Source organism: Tauraco erythrolophus, chromosome 15 (genome assembly GCF_009769465.1).
Source record: "Tauraco erythrolophus isolate bTauEry1 chromosome 15, bTauEry1.pri, whole genome shotgun sequence".
Classification (NCBI taxonomy): Eukaryota; Metazoa; Chordata; class Aves; order Musophagiformes; family Musophagidae; genus Tauraco; species Tauraco erythrolophus.
In genome coordinates, this window is record NC_141479.1 from 2057241 (window position 1) to 2068724 (window position 11484).

At 46.9% G+C, this 11484-nt stretch overlaps 1 protein-coding gene and 2 non-coding genes across 4 annotated transcripts in view; all 3 read right to left on the reverse strand.

The window, feature by feature from the left end:
• SF3B3 (splicing factor 3b subunit 3) overlaps positions 1-11316 on the reverse strand; it is a 30113-nt gene extending 18797 nt beyond the window's left edge. For both annotated transcript variants that reach the window (XM_086620806.1, XM_086620808.1), the window contains exons 1-11: positions 11246-11316; positions 10495-10607; positions 9736-10062; positions 7571-7743; positions 7126-7267; positions 5927-6039; positions 5108-5245; positions 4001-4104; positions 2630-2795; positions 2193-2288; positions 1586-1658 (exon numbers count right to left, since the gene is read on the reverse strand). In XM_086620806.1, the coding sequence (XP_086476932.1) occupies positions 1586-1658; positions 2193-2288; positions 2630-2795; positions 4001-4104; positions 5108-5245; positions 5927-6039; positions 7126-7267; positions 7571-7743; positions 9736-10062; positions 10495-10564 (1402 nt within the window). In that variant the 5' untranslated portion in view covers positions 10565-10607; positions 11246-11316. The remainder of the gene's footprint in view (positions 1-1585; positions 1659-2192; positions 2289-2629; positions 2796-4000; positions 4105-5107; positions 5246-5926; positions 6040-7125; positions 7268-7570; positions 7744-9735; positions 10063-10494; positions 10608-11245) is intronic.
• LOC147527739 (small nucleolar RNA SNORD111) lies at positions 5734-5813 on the reverse strand. The gene has a single exon (XR_015222580.1). It is a non-coding gene; the product is annotated as a small nucleolar RNA SNORD111 (small nucleolar RNA).
• Positions 8497-8578, reverse strand: LOC147527740 (small nucleolar RNA SNORD111). The gene has a single exon (XR_015222581.1). It is a non-coding gene; the product is annotated as a small nucleolar RNA SNORD111 (small nucleolar RNA).
• Positions 11317-11484: the final 168 nt, after the last annotated feature.

Sequence of the window (11484 nt, forward strand, 5' to 3'; positions counted from 1 at the left end):
CGTTTGAAAAGATCCTGTGGTCTTTCAGATTAAACCCCACTAAAACCATTTCTGAATTCAGAGAGCTGTAACCTGGGGACTGGTTTCACATAGCTATTCAAAAAGTAGCATGGTTCACAAGAGCTACAGATCCCAGCCTTTCTGAAATCAGCAAGATCTTCATGCTGGAACCTGGAGAATTTGGAAGGAAGAAAAAAAAGAAGCAGCAATACTGGTCTGTTTCATGTAGGTTAGCAATGGTCCTCCATCTCCTGAAAAGTCAAAGTCATCCTCTGGAATCCCAAGGGAAAAGGTTATAAAACTGTATGGTGATGTCAGAAGCCTCCATCTTTTAGAAGGAGGAAGTGTTACCGACTCCTTGTCCAGAAGGCAGGAGCATGGGTTTGTCTCTAAGACTAGAACACCTCTTTTAAGAAAAGCACATGTTTTTTAAATGAATTGTGGAAATATTTTCCTTCTGACCCTTTTATTTCTGGGGAACGTGAAGGCACTTTGTGCTCAAAAGCTCCTTCCATGCTGCTTAGGCAGTACACAAGTCTCAGAACAGGAGCACAGGAACTGACGGCAGGTCTCAGATGACAAGGTAAACTCCACGGCAATGTCTGAAATTCCCACAGGGTTACTGGCTCCCTGTAAGACACGCCACTCTGTGATTGCTTAAAAAGCAGATATGTCACCACAGCAGGATAAAGTCTCCACTGCAACAATATGGCATTTCTATATCCAGTGTATAAACCTACAGGAAGTCTTTGCGAGATTTCTACAAAGCACTGCCTCGGAAATAATCACAGAGACTGTCAGTACCCAAAACAGACTAATTTCAGGGTTTTTAGGTGTTTCTGAGGAACTCTGTTCTCACTCTCAAAAGAAATGCAGGACAAGGGATCACACTTCCTCTTGTACTTTAGTAAGGCAAACCCATTATTTCAGACCAGGAAAAAAAAACTTCCAAGCCCACAATCCAGTACATTCTGCCAATTTCAAACCCTGACCTTCCTGGAATCAGCATCATCCTATGCACTGCTGGGGTTTTGAACAGGGAGTGTGTCCTAGCCCAAACAGACTGCTTGCTTTGCAGATAGGCATAGAGGGAAGTAATAAAATACAGACACTGCTGCCAATTTATCTTCTTTGTTCCATAATTTGTGTCCCAGTCTCTCACTAGGAGTTGATTACTGTAGTTGTCAATGCACAGATAAAGAAAAGCGAGTATGCTCCAACAAAAAGCATAATCATTGCCTGCTGATGTCGGAGCAAGAACTTATGGAAGTGAGAGAGGATGAGAAGTTCAGCAGCTTCAGGCTGCAAACAAAACAGCCGACACAGTACACTGGGTGATGGACGCAGCTGCGGGCAGGTGCTTCTTTGTCAAAGGGAAGTGTGACAATTCTAGGGGACCCGAGGGTGTCTTCTAAGCACTAACAACTGGTTCCGATTCTAAGCATAACTTTTGGAGACAGCACACAATCATTATGCTGCAGCTTTCCCTACTTCCTTGGACAAAAAAACAAAACCAAAACAACAACAAACAAAACACACCAAGAAACGTTATCACCTCCCTGTGCTTTAAGAAAATACTGCATACCTTCAACATGTCTCCTCACAGTCCACACAGCATTGGGGTTACCAGGCAGCTCTGAGACGGCCATTTCAGATACCTAAGAGTAAACAGGAACAAGGCACTTTACAAACAGATGTTTAGACTTAACTACAGTAAGTCATCAAACCACCAGCAGTTTCTAAGCTTTCCCACAACTTGGCAGGAAAGGTAATAGTTTCCAACTCTCATGCTCTCTCCCCGTGACAGATGTGCTACAGGGTAGAAGACATTCAGCGATGATACGGCAACATTAGAGCTCTGGACAACCAGCTTTAAAACCAGGTCGCCTGCCTCCAGCAAAGAGTTCAGCAGCAGCAGCTGACAGAGACACTGGGAATGTTCCAACTCAATACACTCAAGTATTAGAAGAGACAAAATGCAGGTGGTTGGACTCAACTGAACAAAAAGCCTTTGAGACTGTAAGAGTGAGCAGCACAACCCTTCAGTTTCTGAGAAGCAAGCCTAGACAAAGTTGCCCTCCCACCCCGACTACGGCAAAAGGAGAATCCCTTCATTTCGACACCCTTATTTCAAGGATTTTCTCCAACTATCCCTACCTCTCAAGCTGTTCTTCTAGTACTGGAATTGTTACCTCAAGTCCATGTCTTAGAACCCTCAGAGACGACCGGGGCCCCCGACCACAAGCCACATACAACTGGGGTGTGTCTTCATTGGCCAAATCAGCTATCTGCATGGAGAAACAGTGTCAAACAACATCCACAGGAAGAGAAAATAAAACTAAGCTATACATGCCACACTACTGCTTTAAGAATGTTTAGGTTGTGTTTTTTTTTTTCCAAACACTGAAAACAGTGAAGATGCCACAGGATGTACTATCTGCTGCCCTCAAATAATGTCAGGTTTTAAGCAAACTCGCTGCAGAGCAGAGAGCTGGCCTGATGAACAACAGAGGAGCAGCACAGGACTGCTGGCTGACACCCTGAGTCCAGACAGAAAATCATCTATGATCAATTCCTCTGTAAATGAGAAAGACTTATGTGGTGCGGGAGCTTGCTGATAGCCACATACCTGACAACACAGAATAGGAGACAAACTGTCCAACTCATCCACCAGCACCAGGTTCTTGAGAGGTCGAGGCTGAAAAAAGAATGTATCTCCTTCCTCAAGAGGCATAGCAGAAGAAAACTCCGGCTCCTCATCATCGTCACCCAGGTGAGCTATCTGGTACAGGTAACTTCAGACAGAAAGCAAGAGCAACATCATGTTCAGTGCAAAGCTCACGTAGCCTTCTCTACTTAAGGCTTAGCCAGACATTCAGACAGCAGGGAGGAGAGAAATCCTTCCCTGTATTATATAGTTATTAAAATTTAGCCTTAAGGATTGTCTTCTTGGTGACAAAACACTTAGAGGCAATCAGAGGCCCACAAAAAAACCCACCACAACCTCTCCCCTCCAAACCTTCTCATTTCTAGCTGTCACTGGCAAGGTATCCCAGAGTTTCAGTGTTTTCTTTGTTTAGCTTTGAGCCCTTCAGATATTCTTGTGTTAGAGCCGAGGCACCAACTGACAGCTGAGGCCAAAAGCAGGGCCCAATGGCTAAGATTGCAACTCCACAGTTATCTATTTTATTGGAATATACTCTCACCTCACTATTTTTAACCTCATTCTCTATTCCGTTTTATGAGCCTCAATACCACAACAATTGAGTTCAACTTCAGAGAAAAAAAGATTAAGATCAGAAAGACAGTCTGATTTACTTCCTGGTTATTATTTAATAAAACTCAAATGAATTTGGCTTCCTCAAGATCCTGGTTTATACAAGTGAATTCAGATTCCCTCCAGTATCTGGCTGGAGCTCCCTCAGGTGGCTGACTGCAGATGTAGTCAGAAAAAAAGTATTAATCTCCATTCCTCTGAGTCCCCCACTCACACACTGCTGAGCCAGCTTTAGAGGTGTGCAAAATCCTCCTCAAGTTTTTAGAATATTCTAGAATCCCAAACATGACGTGAGAAAGCCTCCAAGTATATATCTATTAAGGAAAGGACCACAGTTACGAATAACAAACGCTATCTGCCTCTGAGTGGGCCACAACACACTGAAGTTCAATGAAAACTCATGGAACTAATTAGAAGATAATTCATCTGGACACAGGATGGACCCTACGCAAACTGCAAGCGCTCAATCTAAAATCTACTGCAACAGCACGTAATCTTTGTTCAACGCACTATATCTAATCCATCTAATTTAAACAACAAGAAAATTCCCCTATTGGGTCATAGTCTAAACCAATTGTTCTGCTCAAGCCACGTGAACGAAGCACTAATTGACCCATTAAAACAGAGGCGGTGTCTTTATATGCTCAGTAAGTTCAGGGGTCAGTCTGCAGTCCCGAACAGAAGCAGTCTGCTTATGCTTCTGACATAAAATTGTTTACTCACTGGTTTCCAAATTCAGATGCCACGAAGAGAAACCCCGTCTTCAGCACGCACATGGCGGCAGCGACAGGAACAGTGTCGAAGTATTTCAGTCGAATTTCTGTCACCTGAAAGCAGAGGCAGACGTGACTGGGCTAGGAAAGTACTAGAGCTGTACATGTGCGATTTAATAAAATAAAATTAAAAAAAGGCTGCCTAGCTATCCTCTCCAAAGAAAGAAAGCAAGAGAGAGGGCCAGGCATAACCACATCAGTAGTTTGGGGCAGATAAATCACAAAATCCAGCAGACTATTTTGAACACAGAAGACAAGCTGCCTGTTTAACCCTAAGACTTTCTGGCTTCGGTAACGCTGAGTCAGTGTGGAAAAAAAGAGCTGCAAAAACAGCGAGCTGTCTAAAAGCCAGAAGAAATTTGCTTCACTGAACACCAGCCACTCCCCAACACGTGAGAAATTAACTGTCCTGAGCAATTTTCGACATTTGATATGGTCAAAACAAACTATGATGAAACATCCAAGAGCAATCTTTCGCCACTTAAAAGACGCTGCACGATCATCCCTTGCACTAAATCCGACGTGTTTAGATGAAGGAGGAACTAACATTCAACATTTCCTCAAAAAACCCGACCAATTCCATGGCAGCAGAGATCTTTTCATTGTTCAGCTCATGGGACAGGTGTACCAAGCCAGCTACCTCAATCTACAAAAAGATTTTGATTTATTGCAGCATGTAAATATTAAGAGAGGAAATAGAGAGCACCTACTGCAATCAAGAGAAACTAAGTTCCCTGGGATTAGTTTCTGGAATACCCTGTAGCAGGTGCACTGACCACAATTTCCAATACACCTTTGGAAGGATGGACTGCCTACAGAACATCTGAAATGTGCCCGAGTAACTCTGCAGCTCATTTCTCACTGGGTTTTGCAAACCCTGAGCTATGTCTCTACATGAGTCAACACCAGTTACAACCGCACGTTAACTGTATTACAAATCATCTAAAACACAGGCCATTACACAGCTAAAACCACAATATTAAATATTTATCACTTTGGAGAGTCATAAGGACTCTTCTCAATGAAATGCTTTTGTTATTTTTCATGTGATGCTTACCATGTCTTCATCAGTCTCTAGAGTAATTTTGAAGATGTCTCCCTGCTCTGTTTGGGCCAGGAAGAAGAACATGGACTTGGTCTTATGCGTAGCAGAGCAGACAAAAATCATACCTCTCTCTGGGTCATCCAAGTCGTTCTGTCAAGAAAGAAAGGGGAGGTCATTGGTGGAACTACCCACAAGTCCAGATGCAATGTCACTGACTGAAGTATTTCCATTTCACAGGTGTCTTCAGAGCTGACAGTACGTGATGAGGTTTTTAAAGCAAAGCACATCCCCTCTGTTACACCTGTAGCCAACCCTTGGTACATCTCTGCCCCAGAAGGAAATACCTTTCTCAGACACTGTGCCTAAGCATCCTCTCTATCTTTTTTGCCCTCCTCCGTGGAACACTCTCACATATCAAAGCCAAACACGGAGGAAACAGCTGCAATTCACATACAGCTCTTTTTGAGCACCTGGACGTTGGCAGGTGTCCAAAGCACTGCCAAAGCACGCAACGATTCGCAATACCAAAGGAGGAGGAAGCAGCCTTAGATGAAACAGAGCAGCTGTCGAATTCACTCGTGCATATGATCGCAACCACGACTTATCACCTCAAGTAATCCTATCTTACACCAACAGCGCTGCCTGATCAGAGTCTTTGGAGTATCTCCAGCAGAAATCTCAGAGAAGAGACATGAACCAAGCTCATCACTTCAGGCTTCCTTACTTCAAAACCTCTCTGTAACTTTAACCTTGAAAGGCAAATACCAACCACTCATTTAGCACTAACAAAGATAATCTTAAAAAAAAGGGTAGGAATCCGAAAACTCTCACCCGTCTCCTGGGAATTGGGCATCTGATATCAGGCTGGTCACCAAAGTTTTTGTAAGTAATATAGTTTTCAGAACAGATCAGCACCCCACTAGGTCCATCAGAACCACCAGGAACTGAAATACAAAAAAGAAATATAATTACGAAAAAAAAACCCTTACCACAGATCTGTCTGCCTGCAGAATGTTTATTTTGGTTTTCTTTCAAGCAACATGGCTTCTACTGCTCTGTATCACCCTACATAGATAGGTCTGCTCTTATTGAAGCAGAAGACAAAACACTGAGCACAGCTTCCTGAGTCGGTGTAAGAAAGGGCAGATGGAACCGGGAACTGGGATGGAGAAAAAGGAAGGATACAACTTCAGACAAACTGCTTATGTTTCATCCTTCATGGCTTATTCTCATCTAGAAAGCCACGACACGCCAAAAATATCACATTAGCAACTTGTCAGCTAAACACAACCCCTGGGTTACTGGCATGTATGTCTGCTGTCAAAAAATCTGCCGGATGGTTTTCTGACATATCTTTCATTTTTAGAGTATGTTTTTTTAAAATACTTCCGTTGAAATCCCAGCGTAACGAAAGATACCACCAAAATACTAGTGGCGGTCAGACGCAGCCCAATGTCTGGTGTCTGTCAGCTGCCTACGGAAGATACTGCAGCAGGGCAAGCACATAAGGATGCACTCCTAGCTTAGCTTCCTTCGGGCTTGGAGAGGAATCTGCAGCAGTTTAGCGGATTCTCAGGTCAAAGGTGTTAGGCTAGCTCTGCCTCCAAACCCTGTGAGCAGCCTTTTAGGCCACAGGTTCATCTACTGCTTTCTGAATGTATGCTAGCTGCTGGAATCCATGCAAGAGAGTACAACAGCACCTAGGCATTACCTAAAAACATACGCTTTTGTATATGCTACCAGCTAATTTCAGTTAATATCTCAGTTTCAAAATCCAGAGCATCTCCTGAATACATCTGAAAGAAGAGAGATGAGAAGCACTTTCAAAATGCAGCTCTATGAACCGTTGCATATTTCCATGGGTGAACCACCACTCATTACCTGACACCAAGGTCAATTAATTTACACTAATGGCTCAGATTACCATCAAAACAACTCCTAAGATGTAAAGTGTATTGATTCTGTTTCCCTGGGGAACAGGAACCAAGCAGATCCATGGGAAAATTACTCAGTGGCCAGGTGGGCAGTACCTGTTATAAGGAAGTTGCCATGCTCTTCCAAGGGCTCACTGTATTTCCTAACAACGTGGTTCAAACCCAAGTCCAGTTCATAAAACGTCAACGTCTGTTGTGTGTTGGCTGCTGCTTCTCCCGTTGGATCATTGTCTGCTTCCTAAAACACAACACGTGAAGGTGTCTTTCAAGAAGGGTATTAAAGGAGCAATGTTGATGCATCAGGAAACAGTTTTGAATAACATGAGAATGAAAGCCCGAAAGAAGACTTGCTGGAAGATGCACATAAAAAGGTTCAAAAGGTTCAGAGGAAGAAAACATGCACTTTTGCAGATCAACAGCAAGAATTTAAGAACCACTGAGATAGAAGCAGCCAACGTTCCCAGCCTCCACAGACAGACTAAGAACAGAAGAGGCACGACAAACCTCCAGAGAAAGCAAAGGGAGATCAAGTTCTTCTCACCTCATAATCCATTTCCAGACAAGCAAACATTGGGTTTTCAAACCCCACATCGACTCCCACCACGTGGTAGACCAAGGTATTGGCTTTGTGGGCTTCCAGCGGGGAGGAAATGGTGAGGCGAGCAGCAGCATCTCTGTTCAAGATATACACCAGCTTCTGCTTTTCTATCGCACCTGCACGAAAGGACAACAGAGCGTGAAGCACATCCCCTGGTGAGCAAATCTGACCACGCCTGCAGCCCAGTATCAACACAAGGCTTTGCAAGAGAATGACAGTGTTGCTTCTATTCAAGTTCACCACTGGTATCCACCTCTGCACAACCAATTAACCTCAAACGTCTCATTTTTAATGTTTCAGGCCGCAAGCACCAATGACAGCTCCAGCTCTTCAAAGTCAAAGACTGACCCTTCAGGCTACGTCCACCTCACCCAATACTCCACCTGCAATGGCTACAGGCAGCTCTGCTCACTCCTTCTACCACATGAGAGACAACAGACTGAAGGGACTCAAAACCAAATTTACAAAAAACCCAGCCAGATGTTCCACCACTTAAAGTAACTTGGCAGAGACTCTTTCTCAGAAATATTTTAACTAAAAAGAGATATTCTTGCCTGATACACAGCACCCACCACATAACAAACACTTCTCACCCTTGACTACCCATGTGAATGGCACGATCGTGACTGTGCTACCTTCTCACCCGTGAAACGAGCCTTCTTAGAAAGGAAACTATAATTTATTGTAATTCCGGACATAAAGGGGCACAGTTAAACCACCTGTCACCGCAGCACCCTGCTCTCGGCGTGCAGGAAAGCAGCACCGCACAAAGCTGGCTACGGCAAACCCAGAAAGTCTAGGAACCAAGTAGCTAAGACACCTCATGGAAAATTGCATTAAAAAATTACCCAAGTGTCCTTCGACCCGTGAAGCCTGATCAGAAACGCACCCAGCTGTCTCCACCATACATCTCAGAGAAGAGACGTGAATTCGTAACATCATTTCAGGCTACGGGAGCTGACTGATACGCTGCAGCACAGACGTCTGCAATCCCAACTCCTCTCCCACACACAGAACCATAGAATCATGGAATGGTTTGGGTTGGAAAGGACCTCAAAGATCATCTAGTTCCAAGCCCCCTGCCATGGGCAGGGACACCCTCCACTACACCAGGTTGCTCAAAGTCTCATCCAACCTGGCCATGAACACTGCCAGGGATGGGGCAGCTACAGCTTCTCTGGGCAACCTGTGCCAGTGCCTCACCACCCTCAGAGTGAAAAATTTCTTCCTTATATCCAATCTAAATCTCCCCTCCTTCAGTTTAAAGCCATTTCCCCTTGTCCTATCACTACATGCCCTTGTCCAAAGCCCCTCTCCAGCTTTCCTGTAGCCCCTTTAAGTACTGGAAGGCTGTAATAAGATCACCCTGGAGTCTTCTCTTCTCCAGGCTGAACAGCCCCAACTCTCTCAGCCTGTCTCCAGAGCAGAGGTGCTCCAGCCCTCGGATCATCTTTATGGCCTCCTCTGGACCAGGTCCAACAGCTCCATGTCCTTCTGATGTTGGAGACTCCAGAGCTGAACACAGCACTGCAGGGGGGGTCTCACGAGAGCAGAGTAGAGGGGCAGAATCACTCACGTCTCTCGACCTGCTGCCCATGCTGCTTTGGATGCAGCCCAGGACACAGCTGGCTTTCCAGGATTCATGTGCACAGTGCTGGCTCATGTTGAGCTTCTCATCGATCAGCACCCCCAAGTCCTTCTCCTCAGGGCTGTTCTCAATCCATTCTCCGCCCAGTCTGTGCTTGTGCTTGGGACTGCCCCGACCCACGTGCAGGACCTTGCACTTGGCCTTGCTGAACTTCACTAGGTTCTCACAGGCCCACCTCTCCAGCCTCTCAAGCACATCACACACCAGGGCTCTGCACACCGCTAAGCACGCTGGGCCACATTCCAAATTGTTTCGGCCCAGTGTTAGAACTAATTTGTGCAATTCCATCAGCATCAAGGAATTATTCTGAACGCCTGCATTCTCCTTGACACATCTCATAGCCTAACAAACTGCCCGAGAGGATACACTTTCAATTACACCTGGCAGACACTTGCTCCAAAACAAACATTCCCAAGACAGGAGAAAAAAAAAAAATAAGGAGAGAACAAGACTGACTTACTGATCATGACAGCACGGCCCTTTGGGTCTACAGCCAAGTACTGGCCTGGAACGATTCTGCGACATCCACTCTTGCCAAAGGTTTCCTGATGAATCTTCTCAAACACGTTCTTCGAGGGCTGGTACTCCAGAATAACAATGCGTCCCGAATCGCTGCCCACGACGATATAGTCTTTGGTCCCACCTGTCAGCCGAAAGGCCATGAGGGAGCGAATGACTCCGAATACTTCCACCGTCAGCAAGGTGTGAACCTTCCCTGTGTTGGGATCGGGGCGCAGCAACTCCAGGATCTTGCCCCGGGAAACAACGATTTCTTGTTGTTTGGTTCCTAAAGAACCCAAAACATCAGGAAAAGTTAGCAACAACATAGCAGAACGTGCAATTTCAACAAGGACTTTAAGAACAGAGATAAGTCTCCATGACCGCCAAACGCCAAGGAGTTTTATGATAACTACGGAAGAATTCAAAGCCATTTGTTTACCACACCGGGTGCCGCTATTGTTTGAGCACCCTGTCAGACCAGGAAAGGGGACAAAATACTAAATTATTTAGGCAATCAAACCAAACTTTTCTTGACCTTTCTGAAAGTTACAAGAGCTCAAGTAACACACTCAAGACCAAATGACAACGTATCAGTGAAAAAAAAATGCTACACTGAAGCAGACCGGCTTTAGCAACCAAGCCAAAAAAAAATCACACATTTTTTTTCCTTTACTACCCAAAACAGCCCAAGACGAGCCGCACAAAGGGAGGAGATTACCTGAGAAATTGCCATGGATGGCATAGCTGATGCCAGTGGCACGCTGCAGCGTCAGATTGTAGAGAAACATGTTGGCAACAGGTTCGCTTCACCTTATCGGAGCTCCTCTGAGTCTGCAACAAGCAAAACAAACCCGTACGCTGTGTGAAAACACAGCCTTCCCCACGGCACAGGGAGAGAGCCGCTGGACACGGGAAGGCTGAAGTTATTCGGGATTTAGCCACACTAAGAGGCAAAAGGCTTTTCCCAAAGACAACCGGGCTGCCAAGCGCCAGCTGAGCTCCTCAGTGCCCCGCGACTGGTCGGGGCTTCCAGGTAATTCCTTCTCTTACCGCTCCGGCTGCTCGGAAACTCAACAAGGTGCGCGGATCCCCCCAGGGAGGCCCCGCGCCGATCCCGCCGCAAGCCACGTTCGCCTTGGAACCAAGTTCCAACGGGATTCCTCTCCCCGGGGCTAACGCGGGTGGGAGCCGCAGCTTCGCACAGGCCGCCGCGCTTGTTCCGCCGGCCAGAGGAACCGGCCCTCGCTGCCGCGGCCCAGCACCGCCGCACACTCCGGGCAGGCTCCCCACGCCCTGCGGGAGCACGGACTCAAGCGCCGGGGATCGGCCCCAGACCAGGCCCCACGGGGCCCGCAGCTCCCGAGTCTGCGACCGCTCCCCCCCGCCCCCGCCGAAACAGCGGCCCGCCCCGCTCCTCCCGGCCGGAGAGCCGCCGCTGGGCGGACGCGGCGCCGCGGGGCCGCCCTTACCGCGCGGATGGCGGCGGATGCTGCTCCGGCCTAGGCGGGCGCTCCCCCGGCCCGCTCCGCCATCAGCCCTGCGCTCCCGCGCTTCCTCGCAGGGGCTTTCCGCGAGGCCCGGCGCGCGCGCGTGCCGTTCGTGGCAGGGGAGGCTGCCCGCGGCGCGCCTGAATGATCGCAGGGCGAGGGGGAACCGTTCCCCGTAGCAAAAGCCTCCAAAGAAAAAAAACACCTCAGCCCCGTTTTAG